Here is a 23,862-nt window from a genome sequence, read left to right on the forward strand (position 1 = left end):
TAATTAATACCATAGTTACAGTACAGCAACCAAATTAAACTGTATCAAGTCAACTGACAATGTGAATAGTATGAAAAAAATTAAAGATAAAAAAAAAAAAAAAAATCTCCTGCGAAATAAGCTGTGACCCGTTTTGACCTGCACCTCAAAGAATCGGAATCGAGAATCGTTTAGAACAGGAATCGAAATGGAGAATCGGAACCGGAATCGTTCAAATCCAAACGATGCCCATTGAACCCTAGTTGGGAGGGGGTGATGAAACCGTGTCTAGTCCGATTTTGGATTATCTGACAATCAGTCTCTTATTCTAGAAGAGAGAGGGACATTCTTGAGAGGCAATCAGACACAGGCAGCCAGCCTGATTCCAACTGTGTGATGTTCTGGCCAGGAGGCAAGCAGCTGTTTTACAAACAACACACAGACAGCTGAGAGGGAGTCATCGGTCAGGCTCTTTTTCTATTTCCCTCTTTCATACACACACACACACACACACACCTGTTACAATCTACATCATACAGGGAGTTCTCTCACAGCTTTTTGCTCCTCCTTTATTATGAAGCATGTTAATAAATAGGGATTTGATCAATACCCCCCCCCACATAATCAAACAGTGTGTACATTTACTACATTATTATGAGTCACTTTTGTCAGAGACTGTGCCATAGGTTTATCTGATGATGTCACCCACATGAGACAGTAGGGTTGGTATGAAAATCACGACTGGATGCCTCCCGTTCAAAACAATCATCATTTACATTAAAAAAAAACCAACCCCTCACTCTTTCCCTATAGTGCATAGGGTTGCACGGTATACCGGTATTGGTATAGTACTGCGGTACTAGAGTGTTTGAAATGATACTATACTGCGTTTGGGGAAAAAACTGTACTTTTTTTTATGCATGTGAATGCCTTCCTATTGGAGCACAGCGCTGCCGTCAGTGGTGACGTTGCGCTAGTTTACCGGAAGCAACCTTCTGGAATGAAGAACAACAAACTCTAGTTGGGACGGGAGCTGGCATGGCTCGTCCGGCGAGCGTTGGCATCGGTGGCACGACTGCAGTGCTGATGGGGGCTGCTGTGGCGCGCAGCGTTGGTTGTCGTGGCCATCGGCGGTCGCGGTGAGGATCTTTGTTGATTGGCGTTGGCTAGCTGGCTTTGGCTAGAGTTGTGGTTCGCTAGCTGTGTGGGCTAACGACTAGGGATGGGTACCTTTCACATTTGAACCGATACCGGTACCGGTACCTGTGAATCGATACCGGTACCCAACGGTACCTTTTTTCGGTACTTTAGTCTCAAGAAATTTTATTTACCTACCTCAGTCGTAAAAAAAAAATCCAAACTTCAAATAACTACAATTTCGACAGTTTTCGGCTTGTCATTGCTCCGACTGCTTTGTTGTTGAATCAAGTCAAATCCTAGGTAAGCATATAGTGTGCGTGTGAACGTTGACATGAAAAGAAAAAAGTAAAAAAAAAAAAAAAAAAAAAAAAATTATAATTTTTTTTTTTTTTTTTTCCGGTTTCTCACTTGATTCGATACTCGGTAGTACCGACGTGTTTCGGTTCGGTACCTCAAAAGTACCGAATTCGGTACCCATCCCTACTAACGACGTTAGCCGAGTTGACTCTGGCAGCGTGTGCCGGCTAGCTGGCGTTGGTCAATAAAGATCCTCACTGCAATTAGTTAGTTCTCATAACCATCGGCAGTTGCAGTGGGGATCTTTGTTGATTGGCGTTGGCTGGCTGGCACATTTAGCATGGGGGGAACTCGGCTGACGTTGGCGAGCTGTAGCTGGCGAGCTGTAGTTCTAGTTGGGGCTGGCTAGCTGGCGTTGATCAGTGGGGATCCTCGCTGCGATTGCGGATGGTTGTGGTGGCTGGCGTTGCGTGCTGCGGTGGCTCCTGTCGGTGCTTAGGGATGGGTACCGAATTCGGTACTTTTGAGGTACTGAACCGAAACACGTCGGTACTACCGAGTATCGAATCAGGTGAGAAACCGAGAGAAAAAAAAAAAAAAAAAAAAAAAAAAAAAGTTTTTTATTATTATTATTTTTTTTATTTTTTACTTTTTTCTTTTCATGTCAACGTTCACACGCACAATAGATGCTTACCTAGGATTTGACTTGATTCAACAACAAAGCAGTCGGAGCAATGACAAGCCGAAAACTGTCGAAATTGTAGTTATTTGAAGTTTGGATTTTTTTTTACGACTGAGGTAGGTAAATTAAATTTCTTGAGACTAAAGTACCGAAAAAAGGTACCGTTGGGTACCGGTATCGATTCACAGGTACCGGTACCGGTATCGGTTCAAATGTGAAAGGTACCCATCCCTATCGGTGCTGTGGTCGTGCCGTTGATGCCAACGTTCGTTGGATGGGCTATGCTAGCTCTCGTGACTACAGTTCCTTATACGAGCATTAGAAAATGTCCACAATGCTATTCGCAAGAATAGAAAATAAATTGAAATGCCTAATAATAGCCTAAACTGCCGTGCTGAAAGCTAGTAACTAAACACAGCATCTCTATGGCTTAGTCACAAACGTGATTTATACAGACATTTGACAATTGCCCATTAATGGGTCATACACACTGTATAAAGACGTTTTTTTTTGTTAAACAGCCTACAATATGACATAACCTAGTTCTAGATTATGATAGGCTATAATCAGTCTCACTCATCAAAATGTTTTCTAGGTAAATTATGGTATTCTCTAACTAACTAATAGGCCCTCTGCTATGACAAATGTATAATAATACAACCATACTTTTTCTACCCCTTGAATTTTTTTTAACTACAGAAGTCTGCTGCATTTGGCTCACAGAGTGACTCCCCCCACTCAGAAGCAACCTAACCTCTGCTTTTTTTGAGCAGCATATAAAGTACACAAATTAGTCCAAAGATGATAAAAGGCTCAACAGGGCAGTCGCAGAGTTCATCTGTATGGACCAAGTTCCAATATATATATATACAGTTGAGAAAGCTGGGTTCAGAAACCTTGTACAGCAACTGTTTTTGAGTGCAAAAAAAGTTCTCCAGCATTTTGAATGCCATTGCTTTTAATTTAATTGATTTATTCTTGTCATTGTTCATTGTTGTGTTTTAAAATAAAGAACAATAATGACATCTGAGAGTTTTTCCCTGATTTTGAGGAAAAGTATCGAAAGTATCGAAATTAATATTGGTATAATATTGAAACTAAAATGTTGGTATCGTGACAACCAAGTGCTCTACCTGATCTGTGGGATGCAGCATGTAAATTAAGTGTCAGCATGCTTATTCGAGTTTGGACAGAACCTTTACTGAGTGTGACAAACAATAATTCTTTATTTAGTGAATTAGGTAGGGTGGAGGAGCTCACTTATAATAAATGCCTCTGCTCTGCCTAAACAAGTGGAATGTGGTATTCGGTCTGTTCACCCCAAATGCCAAACCCACCTTGGGGACTATGTACTGGAATGCTCAGTGAAGTTATCCAGAAGACTTAAGAGCTGCCTCGGATAGGACTGACTGAATTTTTTTGTCTGATCCGATTTTCTTTTTATCTGATTTTTTTTCAATTAAAGTATGTAGTTACATTATGACATGTAGGCCACTAATGTTAGTGCAGTAAAACGATGGTCGAGTCTCAAATGCATGGATTTTGACTAAACTATTGTTGGTGTGAGTTGTTCTCATAATCTAGCCAACGTTACATGTTGTGTAGCTACTAGAAAGTATGGTAATAGTTATTACAAAATGTCAACAAGGCAAAACTACGCAAGCACAGCACATGACAAGACTCTAAATAGAAAACCTAAGATAATGTCGGTTGATGCTAAATCCAGGCACAAGTCAAGTTAAACTATAAAGTGTTTAGCTGACGTTACGTTATAACGGTGCATTTTAAGTATTTTGTGAAATTAATACCTAGCTAGCCATCTTGTCTTAAAATATGTTGACCTGGCTAAGCAAGCACCTGTGGGCCAAGTAAACAAATAGGCTAATCGATATGTTGGCTAGCTAGCTTGATGGTTGGTGGACATCCAGCAACCTTTCTAACGTTATTTGACGTTGGCCGTATCGGGCTATCGGCCATAGTTATATACATGTCTACTGGTCTGATTGATTGAACATTTTATTAACATATTGCAGAATGGTACAATACAGTAAGGCTCAATACACACAATTGTTAACACATTGTGCGCCAAAAACGAGTATACTCGTTATTGCCCGCCATGCGTTGTGCGCCAGAAACGAGTTAACTCGTTTTTGGGATCAATATAAAAGAAATTCACCATGGCATTCATAATTCATCCAGCCTCCCTCCGCTGTTGCAGCTGGACCCTGTTCTGATATTGCAACGCCTCAATACCGCCGCATGGTGGATGTCGGGCGAGTTACACTCCAAGCCAAACCGGAAGTGGCGCTGTGCATCTGGGAGAATCCTCCTGCAGTAATATCTTGTAGCGTGGATCTAGATACACACTTGAGTGCATTGGGATCGCTTTCGAAACGCAATAATCAATATGATTTCGGCGTTTATTGCGTCATACAAACGGGAAATGGATCTAGCAGATCAACGTCAAATAATTGGAATATTTTTCCGCCAGTCTCATTGGCGAACGGTAAGAGGAATCTAACGTTATTTTCAGCCCGATTTTTTATTCATTTCACGGCAATCCATCTGATCAACGTATCAACCCATAGTAAAAAAAAGACGCTACTGACGATCAAGGAATTATAAACGACCCCCCCCCCCCCCCTTTCCTTCACGCATGATCAGGGGAGGAAATTAGGCCACTTTACTCGCCAAATGCAAGTATTTTCTACATTTGGCGAGTGATTCATGAAGACCACTCGCCAGTATGGCGAGTATACAAAAAAATAAAAACATTCTGCAATCACTGCACTGGCAAACGGTGCACGTCTTCTGAGTGCTCGCTTTAGTTGACAGTAGGGCTGCAACGATTAGTCGACATAATCGACGACGTCGATTATAAAAAATCGTCGACGAGAAATTGTTGCGTCGATTAGTCATTAAAAAAAAAAAAAACGTTATTTACTTTTTTTTTTTTTTTTTTGCACTACCTATCTTTGTGAGAGTGGCTTCTCAGGGTTCCAGACAACATCATAACATGATGATCCCATAGCAAATTTTGGACATTGAAAACATTGTTCCCCTGTAGGAGATGATGATCAGACTAGACACACAATACATTACACACGCACTCCTCTCACTCACACACAGCGATCAGAGTAAGACACACACATACACACTCCTCTCACTCACACACAGCGATCAGAGTAAGACACACACACATACACACTCCTCTCACTCACACACAGCGATCAGAGTAAGACACACACACATTCACACTCCTCTCTCTCACACACAGCGATCAGAGTAAGACATACACACATTCACACTCCTCTCACTCACACACAGCGATCAGAGTAAGACACACACACATACACAAATTACACAGTACACACCTCTCACTCACAGCGATCAGAGTAAGACACACACAAATTACACAGTACACACACACCTCTCACTCACACAGCGATCAGAGTAAGACACACACACAAATTACACAGTACACACACTCCTCTCACTCACACAGCGATCAGAGTAAGACACACACACATACACACACACGGACTCCTCTCACACACAGCAAACAAAAGTTATTTAAAGTACACTTCCACTTTAATTTGTATTATTTAATTTATTTATCTTGTTATGAGTGATTGCTGTATTGTTCTTCAAATACATTTTCATTTAAAGTGGCTTAAAGATCCAAATTCAAATGTTTCATGAGTCATTATTTTAATTTGCTATGGGATCATCATGTTATGATGTTGTTGTTTGGTCCTGACAAGAGTCTCAAAGTCTGGGGTGATGGTAGACAAGCAACTCTGAGGTCATGCTCAATGTCCAATCTGTTCCTCTGCTCTGTCTTCAGCTGGACCAGAGCTGAGAAGCCACTTTCACAAAGATAGGTAATTTATATTAAAAAAAAAAAATTGTTTACATTGGTTTTCGATTAGTCGACTAATCGAAAAAATAATCGGCAGATTAGTCGACTACCAAATTAGTCATTAGTTGCAGCCCTAGTTGACAGTGCCACGAGAGCACTGCACAAGACCACCCGCGGACATATAATGTTTAATAAAAGTTTGCGCAGTACTGGCCAACCCGCGGACATATAATAATAAAAGTCCCGCGGTACTAGGCTAGCCATCAGGAGCACTCGCAAACAGATAAGTTAACGTTAAACACAGCAGAAGAAGTTAACGTTAAACACAGCAGAAGATGGAAAACAGACAGACTGACCAACGAGGAACTGCATCCAACCCTAGTGTCTAAGTTACTAAGGAGGACACACTTAAATCACAGAGGTGTAATGTTAGTCTACTGGAACTGTATACAGTGGTTCGCTTCTAGTTAGCGTTTTAGCTATAGCTGCTTGCTAGCTAACGTTAGCCCCGTGTGCTCAAAGCAGCCAGCTAGGTGTATCTGTTATGACTATAACGTTTCCAAAAAAGCACCGGACTACGACGTAAGGTTAGACATTTTATTTCATGCTCAAAAGCCCCTGGCTTGCATATCGCAGTCATGAACTGGGGCTAGCTCAAGTGCACTGTGCACAACAGCACACCAACCCAACTGACGTTACCACAACACTTGACGGTACTTCACAGCACTGTCGTAAGACCACCGTGCTGTCTTAAAGGCACAGTGTGCCTACCCAGATGCATACACAACATTGACGCGGCTTGACAACCGAGGTTCAAAGTTAACTTGATTGATTAATTGATAACTTTATTAACAGATTGCAGAATGGGTACAATACAGTACGGCTCAATACACACAATTGTTAAGGGGATGCAAACCAGAGAAAGAATTTCATCTCGTTTACATCAGGGTCCCCCATTTTCATCATAACATATGATAGACAGTACTGCTACATCTATACATTTCACATCTATCTATACACTTCACAACATACTTCGGTTTTTTTCTTTCACTGCCCAACCCAGTCCAACCCAGCATCTTTCACTGCCCAGTTCAGCCCAACCCAATCCAGAATAGATCCCTCTTTCATGTTAATATGTTTTATGCTAATATTGTGAAGAGTAGAGATTAATGTTTTATGCTAATAAATATTTTAAAGAGTAGAGACACGGTGTGATTATTTTACTATGATTGAAAATCTATTTAGACGAAGACATACAAAGAAGTAATTATCACAATTAGCGATTTTTTTTGTCTGGTAAAAAATCTGTTTGGCTGGTAAAAAAAATCAGATACTCGCCAGTTGGCTGGTAAGCCAAAAAGTTAGTTTCCTCCCCTGCGCATGATGAAGCATAATGTATACCGATCATATACATTTGAATTTTTTAATATAGCGTGTATAGGAAAGAAACGCCAATCGATAATCTATCATATGCGTCAGGGCCTATAACTCACGTTTTAGGAATTACTGCAGAAAACCTTAAAAACATACTTATATTCACGATGGTATTAACACGACAATGAAAAAATATAACGTTCCCATAGGGCTGGGCGATGGCAAAAAATCATATCGCGATAACGATATGATAATGTTATCATATCATTCGATATCGATAATTATCGAAATTGTTATAAGTATAAAAAAATATATATATATATATATATATTTCTTTTTTTTAAACAACAGATGTATGTTTATTTTGCAGCAATTCTTTGTCGTTGCCGCCATCTTTAGTGTTACATCCCCTCACACTCCAGTTCTCAGGCTGTAGCTGGTTTAAAAGCTAAAGTAAACCGGCTTCTCTGCTGGCTGTGGCTCCAGGGGAGTTGAACAGTTCTGGCTCTGCTAGTTTCTTTTCTATCTTTTGGCGCTTTTTTGGTGGACAAACCACCGCACATGTGCACCGTGACTCATGACTGGAGTCTAGCTCTGCTAGCACACATAGCATACTGTGTACAGATCAGGCCACGTGAGCGGATCGGCCGAGAAATCCACTCTTCGCTCTTTAAAGCTTGGTCCGCTCCGCTAATCGTTCATGTTGACCCCGCCCCCAAGTCGCTCTCCGCTCGCTCCCCGCTCACCTTGAATCGAGCGCTCCCCGCTCCCCGCGCCAGATCGCTCGGCATTTTTTTGGAGCATGGTGTAAATTAGCTCAAACTACAACAGTCTACACCCCCTGGGCCCCTTAACAATTGTTTGTATTGAGCCGCATTGTAATTGTACCCATTCTGCAATGTTAAATAACGTTGTTTATCCATTCACTAGCTCTATTAAGCGATGATAGGCTAGCCGAGCCACAATGCTATGGTCGCTGCCATTAACGTTAGCATGTAAGCTAACGTCAACAACAATGGCGTCGATACTTTTTCTAACAGGAGTGAGTGAAGGAGGAGGAGTGAAGCCTGAACAGGATATCACAGGTTCACCCTTCTCATTGGTTGAAAATGGCCTTCATGTTTGTACATCGCCATCTGTTGCTTTGGCATTGTACTGCATGTATATTACATCAACAGTGTTAAACCACTGTGAGCGACCTGGAGTGGATTGGAGCGGAGGAGAACTCTCGCTCCGGACGTCGCGCCGACTCATTTTAAAACCCACTCCTCGCTCACGTCAAAACCGGCCGCTCCGCGCCCCGCGCCGCTCACGCTCCGATCCGCTCACATGCACTGGTACAGATGGTTTCAAACTGTATTTTAAATTAAACATTAATTTAAAATACAATACAATAATTAACACTGTACAACTGTACAAGCAAAGCTGTACATTGGAATATTGACAACCATACTAGGTAATTTACTGTACATTGGAGGGGTACTTTTATATAAAATGCTTACTGTAGCCACTACAGTAACATCATTAAGTCTGCTATAAGCTATTCTCCCTCTCATGTGTGCAGATCTTTATGCAGTTTTAAAGCACATTGGCTTTGTTCTGAATGCACTTTGTAGTTATCCTACAGAGAAAAGAAAATGCACTTGACTTGGAATTAATGTACTGTATGCATTCAGAAGTGCTGAATAAATGTTTTATGGACCCATAATAGCGATTATTTATTATTTAAGTTAAGTTTTGCCATAATCATATATTTTTCCATAATCAGGTAGCTGAACAACATTGGTAAAAAAATTCTATTCTATGAATCATTTTCGGCCAACTGTTTCCTATTTTCGGTATCGGTTTCGGAAGATAATTTCCCATTCGGTGCATCCCTAGCATTAATATCGCCTAATCTATGTTTTAAATTATGTGTCTAATCTGCCCGTCGCTTATCAATGACTCATTTCCAGTCAACATTGTCGAAGCGGATTGTTTTTTTATCGGTTCATTTCCGTTTTATAGCATTTTGAAAAGCCCTCGTTTTCAAGGGGGAAAAAAAGATTCCATGATAATCGCCCTGTACTGTAATATTCTAGAACTATATTTTTTTGTAATTGTAATATTTTTCGGCCTATTTATGAATAGTTTTCAAATAAACGCTAGATTATCGATAGTACATGTGTACGTATGCACGCTGGTGCCGCGAGCTGAAAATCGATTCTCTGAGTTCCTGATCGCACAGTCAAACAGCCATATCACATATAGGGGAAAAGCTTATATCTCCGTGAAAACAGGTCTGATTATCCTAAGACTGGTAAAATAGATTCCTTACCCGAGATCAGATGGTATCCAAATGGATTATTCCAATTCCTGATAGCCATTCCAAAAATGTATCATTTTATTGATCCAACGCGTATACTGTAAAACACATATTACACGCTGTGCTGAGGGTCCACAATGAATCTGATCGGCTCCGTTACATGCGTGAGAAGTAAAATGTGGATTCCGGAGTTTTTTTTTCTCATCCATTTTCATTGAGTCCAATCCAAAAGGGTGCATTACCATCTGTGAGACGATAGGGGGCGCATTTTTCACATCTGAGCGCCTGGTGGGGCTGCTGTACCAACGGTAGACTCGGTTGATGAAATATGAATTCAGACCGCTAATAAAAAAAAATAATCACGAGAATTCTCGTGATGGGCATTCAGGGGGCGGGCTGATAACCCGAGATATCTCGTGATAGGAATTCAAAGTGTTAAACACAGGAGATAGTGAGCTTGCGACACCACCAATAACGTTAGTAGTATACATAAACACAGGAGATAGTGAGCTCGCGACATAAACACAGGAGATAGTGAGCTTGCGACATAAACACAGGAGATAGTGAGCTTGCGACATAAACACAGGAGATAGTGAGCTCGCGACATCACCAATAATGTTAGTATACATAAACACAGGAGATAGTGAGCTTGCGACATAAACACAGGAGATAGTGAGCTTGCGACACCACCAATAACGTTAGTATACATAAACACAGAAAATAGTGAGCTTGGGGCGGTCAGGTGGCGTAGCGGAGATTGCGCTCGTCACCAACGCAGGATATGCCCGGCTCTCTGTGTTGCTACCAGCTTGGCTGTTCGTTCATACTAATACAATTGGCAGTATTAGGGAGTTGGAAGCTGGTGGGTGGGAATCTGGCGTTGTGGACAGCAACGCCTGCAGGTCAGGTCTCGGCGCTTGCTCAGCGGGGCAGGACTTGGTGGAGATAGCGTGCCCTCCCACGCGTTACACTCCACCAATGAGAGTCCTCGCTGCCAAGTGAAAAAAGCGTCACTGGCTTGACGGCGCACATCTCGGAGGAAGCGTGCGTTTGACATCAGGACACCCTTGTACCGACTCGTGGGAGAACATGCATACAACAACCAGGTAGGGGAGGGGGGGAATTGGCACAACGACTAAATTGGGACGGGGAGAAAATCAGAGAAAAATAGGAGAAAGAGAAGGTTAAAAAAAAGAAAAAAAGATAGTGAGCTTGCGACATCACCAATAACGTTAGTATACATAAACACAGGATAGTGAGCTCGCGACATCACCAATAACGTAAGTATTAGGGATGGGTACCTTTCACATTTGAGCCGATACCGGTACCTGTGAATCGATACCGGTACCCAACGGTACCTTTTTTCTGTACTTTAGTCTCAAGAAATTTTATTTACCTGCCTCAGTCGTAAAAAAAAAAAATCCAAACTTCAAATAACTACAATTTCGACAGTTTTCGGCTTGCTTTGTTGTTGAATCAAGTCAAATCCTAGGTAAGCATATATTGTGTGTGTGAACGTTGACATGAAAAGAAAAAAGTAAAAAAAAAAAAAAAAAAAAAAAAAAAAAGTTTCTCACTTGATTCGATACTCGGTAGTACCGACGTGTTTCGGTTCGGTACCTCAAAAGTACCGAATTCGGTACCCATCCCTAGTAAGTATACATAAACACAGGATATAGTGAGCTCGCGACACCACCAATAACGTTACTATACATCAGTGGTTCCCAAACTGTGGTGCGTGCACCCCTTGTGGTGCGCGAGCGCCCTCTAGGTGGTGCGTGCCATGAAAAGGCTAATGGTGGTAAAAAAATAATAATAATAATTTACAATAAAATGTCATACAAATCTTAGTCAAACCTTTAGTATTATGGATATTAAACATTCTGGCAGAGTACATGCATCCATGTTGCAGGGCTGTACAGTGCGATGATATGATCGCAAATTGCCCCCTAATTTGGTCCGTGCGAGTTTAAAATAATATCTGGGGGAAAGCTTGCGAGTGGTGATTTCAACCCTTCATTCGCATTTCACTCCTAAATTAATCCATACAACTTGTAGTAAAACATTAGCCTACAACCAGGGCTGTACAGTGCAATATAATGTTGCGGTTGTAATTTCATTAGACAGACCAGCGCGGACCTTTAATAACATGCAATTTAATTGACACGAGCAATGAGCTAACGGTAGCTGCTAACCAAGGTGTCCATTAGGATTATGCTAAGCTAACTAGCGATCTCTGCTAACCCTGGAAAACGGTCAAAGCGGACTCCACAAGACTAGTTCCATTCGTGAGGAAAGGGGGTGGGTTATATCGACAACGCTTGACAACAGAAGTTTAAACATAACTTCATATTTATTGGTTATTCATTTCTGTATATCATTCAATTTCGATCTCCGTGTGTCTCCATCTCCATCTCTTCCTGTTTACATTTGAGTGTGACGTCATCACCTACGGCAGCTTAGACGATCAAAACGCGAACCTAGAACAAAACCCGAAGGGGGGGGCTGGCTCTCTTGTTCGTTCTCGCCCCCCCTCTCTCTCTCTCTCGCTCTCTCTCTACATTCAATGATTTAAAGTAGCCAAATGTTACACACAGTATAAATACTAACTACTGGATAGTTGATGATATAAACATTTAATTTCATTATCTGAAATATTCTAAAATCATTAAGTCTGTGTGATTATTATTTTCTCACAGTAGTGTGTGTGTGTATATATATATATATGTGTGTGTGTGTGTTTGGCTAACGTGGATAGAAAACACAGTACTGTGTAAAAGGCACCCAAGAGTTTTTATATAAATTGTCTTAGATGTAAATAATTTTTTTTATTAGTGTGTCAGTAGAGTACTCTTAGTACATTTTCATTAAATTATTTTTTAAAGCATCTTCATGGTTTAATAATGCAAACATATGTAGCAGGGACTTATTATAATCATCATATTGGCGTGACTGTATGCAACAAAGGGTTAAATCAAGCATTTTTAAGTGCTTTCGAGGAAATGTCAAAATATCGCGATATCATTTAGAGGCCATATCGCCCAGCCCTACTATAATGGTAAAATAGTTATTTAAAAATTTGCCCCTAAAAAATATTCTTTGCCCCTAAATTTCTCATTTAGGGGCAAGTGTGCCCCTAGTGAAAAAGCTTAGCGTACAGCCCTGTGTTGTCGTGAATTTTTTTATTAAATAAGGAAATTCCCTATCCATAGTCGCCGTGGGAAGATAAAATAAAAAATAAAATCTGTGCACGGAGACCAGCAACAATTTTGTCTAACAGAAACCCATTAGGGGGTGCGTCAGCTAGGTCGGGAGGTGACAGGGGGTGCACGGCCAAAAAAGTTTGGGAACCGCTGGTATACATAAACACAGGAGAGAGGAGATAGTGAGCTTGTGACATCACCAATAACATTAGTATACATAAACACAGGAGATAGTGAGCTTGTGATATCACCAATAACGTTAGTATACATTAGGGCTGGGCGATATGGAAAAAAATCATATCGCGATAACGATATGATAATGTTATCATATTTCTCTATATCGATAATTATCTAAATTGTTATAAGTATAATTTTTTTTTTTTTTTTTAAACAACAGATGTATGTTTATTTTGCAGCAATTCTTTGTCGTTGCCGCCATCTTTAGTGTTACATCCCCTCACACTCCAGTTCTCAGGCTGCAGCTGGTTTAAAAGCGAAAGTAAACCGGCTTCTCTGCTGGCTGTGGCTCCAGGGGAGTTGAACAGTTCTGGCTCTGCTAGTTTATTTGCGATCTTTTGGCGCTTTTTTGGTGGACAAACCACCGCACATGTGCACCGTGACTCGTGACTGGAGTCTAGCTCTGCTAGCACACATAGCCTACTGTGTACAGACGGTTTCAAACTGTATTTTAAATTAGAAAGCAAACAAAATAAATGGACAAGAGAAAAATACATCTCAATTTGGTCAGTATTGTCATTTGGACAAGCAAAGCCATTACTTTAAGTTGCAGGCAAGAAAGACAAGTCTGTCCACTGTCTCTGGTTTTAAAACTGCCCTGTTGCAGGTCACACAAAAAAAAAAAAAAAAAAAAAAAAACGATATTCGATATCGATTATTAAAATACATCGCGATATTTAGCGTTATCGATATATCGCCCAGCCCTAGTATACATAAACACAGGAGATAGTGAGCTTGCGACATCACCAATAACGTTAGTATACATAAACACAGGAGATAGTGAGCTCACATAAACACAGGATAGTGGGCTCACGACATAAACACAGGAGATAGTGAGCTCACATAAACACAGGAGATAGTAAGCTCACATACACACAGGTGAGCTTGCTACAGAAAACACAGGAGATAGTGAGCTCACATAAACACAGGAGATAGTGAGCTTGCGACATAACGTTAGTATTAGGGATGGGTACCTTTCACATTTGAACCGATACGGTACCCAACAGTACCTTTTTTCGGTACTTTCTCAAGAATTTTTATTTACCTACCTCAGTCGTGAAAAAAATAATCCAAACTTCAAATAACTACAATTTCGACCGTTTTCGGCTTGCCATTGCTCCGACTGCTTTGTTGTTGAATCAAGTCAAATCCTAGGTAAGCATATATTGTGCGTGTGAACGTTGACATGAAAAGAAAAAAGCAAAAAAAAAAGAAAAAAGAAAAAAAAAGGTAATAATTTTTTTCGGTATCTCACTTGAATCGATACCGTTTCGGTTCGGTACCTCAAACGTACAGAATTCGGTACCCATCCCTAGTTAGTATACATAAACACAGGAGATAGTGAGCTTGTGATATCACTAGGGATGCACCGAAAATGATCGGCTACCGAAAATGATCGGCCGAAAATGGTTAAAACGGCTCTTTCGGCCGAAAGGGTTTTAGCACCGAAAATATATGACCGAAAGTCAAATAACGTGTTGTTGTGATGACGTCATCAAAACGCGACTACAGACATATCGGTAGCATGCGCAACATGTAACGTGAGCAGCTTGGCAGCTCTTCCTGCATTCTACAGCCTGTGATAACTAACTCCTCTTGGGAGTAGGGATGCCCCCCGAAACCCGGTTCTAAACTAAATTAGAAAAAACCGGAGTATTGATCAGCTCCGACTAGGGATGCACCGATATGAAAATTGGCCGCCGATACCGATACCGATTGTTCAACTAACACTATCGGCCGATACCGATACCGATATTTGTATATTTGTATATAAGTATTTGTAAAAAAAAAAAAAAAAAAAAAAATTTTTAATGAAACTACTGTATATTTGTATGTGTATGTTTGTATTTGTAGGCCTCTTTACTTACTTAAAAAAAGGAAACATCAAGAAATATGTTTATGGTATCACTATCTCTCTCCCAGTATCGTCTTGCGGCCTGCAGAGGGATACTATTTTCTCAACCAGAGCTTTCAACCAATGCAATGGAACCATTCTTGCGGCCTGCAGCAGGATACTATTCTCTCAACCAGAGCTTTCAACCAATGCAATGGAACCATTTTGATTGACAGTCGATTCGGCCAATTACGCCACACCGGTGACCGCTAGCACCCACCTCCTGCTGTCCTTACCACCAATCGGCAAGCGTTTATAAATTTTTCTACTTCCGGGCATGTTCTGTTTGCGAGAGCAGAACACACTTAACGTAGCTACCGGCGCTCCACGCATGACCAAATGAGACATAATGATTTTACTGCAACAAATGTTATAATAAAACAAAGCCTTTCTATACATTTGTCTGGTTGAAAACTTTATTAACAGATTGCAGAATGTGTAGTTGGGTACGGAATGAGCAACGGAATGGAACCGAGCTATGAACGTACTAACGGAGTAATGCCTTGTTTACTGCTATCTTCGGGTAAATAATATGCTTGTTATTGAACGTGTAACACTTCATTTTAACAGCAGATACTTTCTTAAATGCCATCTTCCCGAGAGAGGGTGTTGACGGGGAGTTGTTATTAATAGCATTGAACAGCTAACCGAAAGCTAGCGTTAACTATTGTTAAAGGTTTAGCCATAACGTTACCTTGGCTAAAGTTGCGGCTATTCATAATGCAGCAATAATGACTGCAGACCTGCAAGCAAAGTACAGCAAGTTGACAAAGGAGTATTCCAACGCAAATCACATTTTCACCAGTAACGTTAGTCTTGCATCTAATAGCTAATAACGTAGCTACGTTAGCTGCCCGGCCCGCCGACCGGCGCTCCACGCATGACCAAATGAGACATAATGATTTTACTGCAACAAATGTTATAATAAAACAAAGCCTTTCTATACATTTGTCTGGTTGAAAACTTTATTAACAGATTGCAGAATGTGTAGTTGGGTACGGAATGAGCAACGGAATGGAACCGAGCTAATGAACGGACTCGGAGTAATGCCTTGCTGCTATGGGTAATAATAATATGCTGATGTTATTGTCCGTGTAACACTAACTATATAACGCTAATGCCACAAAACGAATGCCTTGTTAATCATAAATAGTTACTTTGATGCAGTAGATTGTGTGTGTGTGGGGGGGACGGCGGGCGTTGTGCAGGTAGATCGCGCGAGTGAACTTTTTTTTTTTGCCTTTTGACGCTACACAAATTGATGGGTATTTATCGGCGACTGCTATCGGCACATTTGAGCTTATCGGCCGATAGGCCGATAGCAGTCAACAAGGCACTTATCGGCCGATACCGATACCCGACCGATATATCGGTGCACCCCTAGCTCCGACGTTAACGGTACTGCTATCAGTAGTCTAGGAGCGGATTAGCTACGGAGCTAACAGTGTACCATCCATCTGCGACGCAACGGTGGCAGCAACAGTGGACACTGAGTAATGTTAACGTTATGACGAGTTCATACTACACGTATGAACTCGACATAACGTTAACGTTACTCCGTTTAAATGAAGTGTTTAATTAGCAGCAATCTGTTGTTGAAAATGTATCGTTAAACCGGAAATGGAAATGCGAGGACAGGAAGTCGTCATCAATCGTTGTAGTCTTTTAGTCTTAACAGTCTGGAATTAATGTATGCATTCAAAAGTGCTGAATAAATGTTTTATGGGCCAATAATAGTGATTATTAATATTATTTAAGTTAAGTTTAGCCATAATCATGTCTTTTGCCATAATCAGGTAGCTAAAAAATATATATATATATATATATATATATTTATATTAATCATTTTCGGCCTTTCGGCATTCGGTTTTCGGCCAACTGTTTCCTATTTTCGGTATCGGTTTCGGCCAAGAATTTCCCATTCGGTGCATCCCTAGATATCACCAATAACGTTAGTATACATAAACACAGGAGATAGTGAGCTCGCGACACCACCAATAACGTTAGTATACATAAACACAGGAGATAGTGAGCTTGCGACATAAACACAGGAGATAGTGAGCTTGCGACATAAACACAGGATATAGTGAGCTTGCGACATAAACACAGGAGATAGTGAGCTCACGACATAAACACAGGAGATAGTGAGCTCGCGACATAAACACAGGAGATAGTGAGCTCGCGACATAAACACAGGAGATAGTGAGCTCGCGACATCACCAATAACATTAGTATACATAAACACAGGAGATAGTGAGCTCGCGACATCACCAATAACATTAGTATACATAAACACAGGAGATAGTGAGCTTGGGATATCACCAATAAGGTTAGTATACATAAACACATAGTGAGCTCACATAAACACAGGAGATAGTGAGCTCACAAACACAGGAGATAGTGTGCTTGCGACATAAACACAGGATAGTGAGCTTGCGACATAAACACAGGAGATAGTGAGCTCGTGACATAAACACAGGATAGTGAGCTCACATAAACACAGGAGATAGTGAGCTCGCGACATAAACACAGGAGATAGTGAGCTCACATAAACACAGGAGAGTGAGCTCGCGACATCACCAATAACATTAGTATACATAAACACAGGAGATAGTGAGCTCGCGACACCACCAATAACATTAGTATACATAAACACAGGAGATAGTGAGCTTGGGATATCACCAATAACGTTAGTATACATAAACACATAGTGAGCTCACATAAACACAGGAGATAGTGAGCTCACAAACACAGGAGATAGTGAGCTTGCGACATAAACACAGGATAGTGAGCTTGCGACATAAACACAGGAGATAGTGAGCTCGTGACATAAACACAGGAGATAGTGAGCTCGCGACATAAACACAGGAGATAGTGAGCTCACATAAACACAGGAGATAGTGAGCTAGCGACATAAACACAGGAGATAAGTGAGCTCGCGACATAAACACAGGAGATAGTGAGCTCACGACATCACCAATAACGTTAGTAAACATAAACACAGAGGGTTGTGCTTGTGTCGGACATTGGCAAGGTGAGAGACCAATAACGTTAGCTGCTCAGGAAAAAAAACATTATTGCCAACTACGCGACGCGTCCCCAATTTTCCACGAAACACATTCCATAATAAAGTTCCACGATGATAATAATCGACATAATACAACTTGACAATTCTTCCAATGAAACCTTACTAAATGTCCCCCCAGACACCAACAAGAAGAACCTCGTCAGTGTTCTTGATTATCATCGCCCCGCTACTAACTAGGCCCCGTCGTCATCACCGACATTTCCTTTGGAAGGTGACCCGCCCTCCTCTCCTTCATCTCTTCTTACCTCGGCTTGATACCGGCCGCGGTGCTGCGTTCGTAGGCCCAGGCCACGGTCTGCGCTGCGGGGACCAGCGCGTCCGCGAGGCTGGAGGCGGGATAGTTCCTGTCCATCACCCGGCGGTGAGAGCGGCGGCGGCACTACTTCCCACCGCGACGCAGCTTTGTAGAGCAGCAGCAGCGGGCAGCACACATTCTACTATAGCACGGTCCCGGTGGTGTCGAGAAGCACGATCACATCATATTAGCGACGCAGAGCTAATGCTACTGATATGCTGCTGGAGAAAGTTTACCTCCTCTTCATGTGCGAATGTGTTAATAATTGTTCATCTCTTCCGTCATCAAAAAACTGTGCGCGGCGGCGGCGGCGCTGCATGGTTTCATGTCGCCCCGTGTGTTGGTTGATTTCCCAGGATGCACCGCCGCACAGACTTTAGTTGGAAGCAAGTTTGATATTATTTTCATTCCCACTGACTGACCTGCATGGTTCCTCTATAGGAGCCTTGTGTGAAATAAAGATATGGAATTTATCTGTAGATTGCAAATCTGGTATGTCATAAATGTATAGATGTAGCAGTACTGTCTATCTGTATGTTGTGTGTCATATATGTTATGATGAATTGAAAATGGGGGACCCTGATGTAGACGAGACGAAAGTCTTTCTCTGGTCTGCATCCCCAATTGTGTGTATTGAGTTGTACTGTATTGTACCCATTCTGCAATCTGTTAATACAATTGTCAACCAATCAATCTTCAGTCTCAAAGAAGAAACTGGCCCCTGTAAATGTCCTAACCCAACCCCCTCCAATGTACAGTAATTTACCAGTATGGTTGTCAATATTCCAATGTACAGTTTTGCTTGTTTGTGGTGTTTCTCCGCCCCCCAACCCCCTCCAATGTACAGTAAATTACCTAGTATGGTTGTCAATATTCCAATGTACAGTTTTGCTTGTACAGTTGTACAGTGTCCCCCCCCCCCCCAACCCCTCCTACCCACCCCCACCCCCCACCCAACCTCCTCCAATGTAGTTTTTACGTCAAATGTATATACTCCCTTTTCTGGACTCTTTTTGTATCACAAACAGTAGGCTACTGTATTTGCAAATCTGGTATGTCATAAATGTATAGATGTAGCAGTACTGTCTATCTGTATGTCATATGTCCTGATGAATTGAAAATGGGGGACCCTGATGTAAACCAGACGAAAGTCTTTCTCTGGTCTGCATGCCCTTAACAATTGTGTGTATTGAGCTGTACTGTATTGTACCCATTCTGCAATCTGTTAATAAAGTTTTCAATCAATCAATCAATCATCTCTCCTCCTCGGTATTTATCAATTAGGTACCATTTACTGTGGTAGGATGATTCAAAATCAGAGCGATCCTGAATCTTGACTTCTCTGCCAAGCGCACTCACGCACGCATACACACACACATCACTACAAAACAAGCCATTATAATTAAAATATCAATTTATTCAAAACATCCGACATCTTTACATTTCAGGTAGTTAATGCTTCAAATGTCAAGTTAGACCGCGCTCTCAAGATACGACACTGGGTGCTGAAATCCCATTAAGTATTATATAAAAGAAGCAGTGAAGCCAGACCAGCACTCTCAGGTTCAAAATTTAATGGCAGCCTGAAACAAACATGTTTCGGAATTACATATTCCTTCGTCAGTGTTATAGCTTGCAAGCTATAACACTGACGAAGGAATATGTAATTCCGAAACATGTTTGTTTCAGGCTGCCATTAAATTTTGAACCCGAGAGTGCTGGTCTGGCTTCACTGCTTCTTTTAGGTAGTTAATGCTTACAATCTCACAGCAGCAACACACAGCATACAGAACATTATGCACATACGGTCATCCTGAACTTTAGCTAAATTAATTCCAGAGACGTAAGAAACAGGAACTATAGTACTATATGCGTGGTGGGACACATTCACCTGCCCTTTCTTCATCAAGTCACAGCAATTAGACACTATAGCATAATGGTTTGTCCAGTCATGAGTCTAGCCATAATAAAGCACTTAAAAAGGGATTCATTCTGGTTTTTGGAACCCTATACCCTATTCCTTAATTACCAAAACGATGATGTTGATCGGTAGAGTCCTTTCTCAGCACAATCCATGCCGTTCCTCATACTAGCACCAGATGGGAGTTTGACCCCATTGACTTTGCATTGGATGGATCGTGGCCAACTACCCGGAGCTAATCCGAGGAACAGCATTGACTGTGCTGAGGAAGGACTCTACTGATCATCATCACCGATAAGAAATATGGCTAAGGGTCCAAAAACCAGAGCTATCTTAAAAAAAAAAAAGAGTCTGTTAAGTATTTTAGAGAGGCCTATTGAAATCAGCTGATTTAATATGAGAATGTGGGGTGTGTAGGTGTGTGTGTGTGTGTGTGTGTGTGTGTGCAGCAGGACAGAGAGAGCGCCTCTAAAATAAGTTAGCCTTCGTTTGGAACATCCCCACACCCCGGTTACTTTTATCGCCAGTGTGTTAAAACACAACAGCCACCACCAGCCTCTTTAGATGCTACATTAAGTCACAATAGAGTAGAACAAAATGTACATCTCAGAGGTTAGTATGGATTGTGGCATTCATCACATGTGGTGATCCAAGGGGGTTTTAAGAGATCGAGTAAGAGATGAGATAAGATGTTACATATTCAGACACACTGGAAGCCTTTGGCGAACCAGCAATATTTCTAGATGAAAGACATAATATGCAATTGATTGAAAACTTTATTAACAGATTGCAGAATGGATACAATACAGTACAGCTCAATACACACAATTGCAGACCAGAGAAAGACTTTCGTCTTGTTTACATCAGGGTCCCCCATTTTCAATTAATCAGGACATATATGACATACATGACATACAGATAGACAGTAGGCCTACTGCTACATCTATACATTTATGACATACCAGATTTGCAAATACAGTACTGTTTGTGATACAAAAAGAGTCCAGAAAAGAGTATTTGACGTAAAAACTGTACATTGGAGGTGGTTGGGTGGGGGTGGGGGGGTTGGGTAGGAGGGGTGGGTGGGGAACACTGTACAACTGTACAAGCAAAACTGTACATTGGAATATTGACAAAACCATACTTGGTAATTTACTGTACATTGGAGGGGGTTGTGTTAGGACATTTACAGGGGCCAGTTTCTAATTGCAGTCCCCCGTAGGTGTTCTTTGAGTGGTTTTGAAAGTGGGTAGTCATTCACATTCCTTTACAGCTTTGGGTAGGTTTCAAGTTTCTTTAATAGTAGTCATACAGAAGTACAGAATACTTTCATACAAAATGCTTCTTACTGTTACGCTCCAGAGACTGTGCTAGACAAGATAGTATCAAATAACATAGTATAGCATGTAATTTAGAAGTAGAAAATGAGATCACAGTGTTCAGTATAGACATATGTACAATGTTCGATGCAGAATAGACGTAACTGAGTTACCATATAATATACAATACTATGCAGTGTACTAATGTACAGTACTATATAGTGCAAAGCAGAAATGGGATGAGGTACAATTTACAGTAAGGTGTACGAGTTGTAGTGCAATCCTTCATCAATAAATATAAAGTGTGGGGAGTGGGTGCTACAGTGTGTTTGTTTAAAGTGGGTGTGTGCTATAAAGTGTGTGGAGTGGGTGCTACAGTGTTTGTTTAAAGTGAGTGTGTGCGTGTGGATGTGTGTGCTATGTGCGTTTGATGGTTGTTGTTGTGTAGTGTTCATTGTTCGTTTAGCAGCCTGATGGCCTGGGGATAGAAGCTTCTTCTGAGTCTTTCTGTGCTCGCCTTGAGACTCCGGTATCGCTTGCCTGACCGCAGCAGTTCAAAGAGGCAGTTGTTCAGGTGACTGGAGTCTTTAATGATTCTCTTAGCCTTGCCCCTGCAACGCTTGTTGTAAATGTTCTGGAGGGTGGGGAGCCCCCCTCCAATTGTGCGTTCGGCTGAACGTGTCACTCTTTGTAGTCTGCTTCGGTCTTGTGCAGTGCTATTCCCAAACCAGGAGGTGATGTTGCCAGTCAAGATGCTCTCTATTGTACATGAGTAGAAGTTCTTAAGGATCTTCTGACTGACTTGGAACTTCCTTAGTCGCCTGAGGAAGTAGAGGCGTTGTCGTGCCTTCTTCACAACACTGTCAATGTGTGTGGTCCATGTCAAGGACCAGGGCGTTCCACATTGATGTGGCATAATTGCGAAACGTGTTTAGTCCCTTGTTTGAGCAGAATCTGGGTTTAACATGATTTGTGGAGCTCCCTCTGGTGTTGTGATCGTGGTATTCACTGACAAAGGTCACAAAATGGTATAATATTAATATTTTGGTAATATTTCCCTTTAAAGCTTAATTTTTCATGGCAATATCAACAATTTACTTCATTCTCCTTGCTATTTCAGTGGAGAGAACCGTCCTGCAGACACATCCACCCTCGCTCTTCACATTAAACCAATACTAATCTTGTTCTGTAAAACTACCCTGATCGCAGTACTTTCACTCAGCAGCCCACACACTTGGGAGGGATTGTAACTTAAAAGGGATACTTCACTTTAGTAGAACTTGTCAAAATTCAGCAGTCTTGCCTCCATCTAAGGTGGTCTTCAAGTAAGCTAGCAACCACAGCTGTCCCTGTTGTCAACACCACCAATCCTCCCAGGTGTCAGGTTTCTCATTCACTTCCATTAATTTTGGGGACTTAGTCCAAATATCATCATATCATCATACTTCTGAAGTACAAATGACTGCTGGTCAGATTTAAATAAAACAGACAAATCTCAGTCAACGGTATGTATTCGTTTTGGCATTTGGGTTTTTTTTTTTTTAAATGTAACAATTTACCTAAATAAAATAAAATTAAATAAATAAAAAATTAAATAAAAGCAGATCCGGTCAATTTTAAAGGCGGCATGTATCTTTGCCTTGCATGGAATGTTTGGAGAGTGGTTACCATGGTTACGTGCTGCCTTATTGGAAGAAAGATTCTAAAACGTTCTGTGAAAAGTTGAGTTGGTCAAACTACATTTATCAAGTGAGAAAAAAATATTCCAACATTAGCTAAATAAACATGTACCTTTGACACAGATTCTTGTTTGTTTATAATAGACTAAGTCACCAAAATCAGTGGAAGTGAATGAGGAGTCCGATATCTGGGAGGAATGGTGGTGTTGATAGTGGATAAGGTGGTAAGTTCTACTAAAAGTACTAATATCCCTTTAAGACTAGCACTATTCCAGCAAATAGCATAAACCGCCTACACAATAGTTTCTTCATTTTCAAAGTAAAATGTAGCGAACACTGAAACAAAACTTTAAACAGTGGGTCTCTCATACACAGGTTTGACGTTACACTAAAAGCCATTGGAATGCATGATCATACCTAAGAAACCAGTACCAAGAAAGAAAAGACATATGGACACAGTGAAAAACAAGCTGGTTTGGCACTGGCAGTTAAAAATATTACAAGATCAATTTTAATATGAAGAACAGAGAATTACAAAGGCTAAAAAGAAATGGCAAATGTTATAGTTAAAATGTAGACTACAGAAG

The 23,862-nt window shown here is 41.1% G+C and overlaps 1 protein-coding gene across 1 annotated transcript in view; it reads right to left on the reverse strand.

Annotated features, from left to right (window-relative positions):
- The window catches only part of qser1 (glutamine and serine rich 1), a 63,865-nt gene extending 45,208 nt beyond the window's left edge, over positions 1 to 18,657 (reverse strand). Inside the window, exon 1 of the mRNA XM_084337614.1 lies at positions 18,307 to 18,657. Coding sequence (XP_084193740.1) covers positions 18,307 to 18,413 — 107 coding nt within the window. The 5' untranslated portion in view covers positions 18,414 to 18,657. The remainder of the gene's footprint in view (positions 1 to 18,306) is intronic.
- Positions 18,658 to 23,862: the final 5,205 nt, after the last annotated feature.

The sequence above is a fragment of the Notolepis coatsorum genome, assembly GCF_963971535.1.
Source record: "Notolepis coatsorum genome assembly, chromosome: 20".
Lineage (NCBI taxonomy): Eukaryota > Metazoa > Chordata > Actinopteri > Aulopiformes > Paralepididae > Notolepis > Notolepis coatsorum.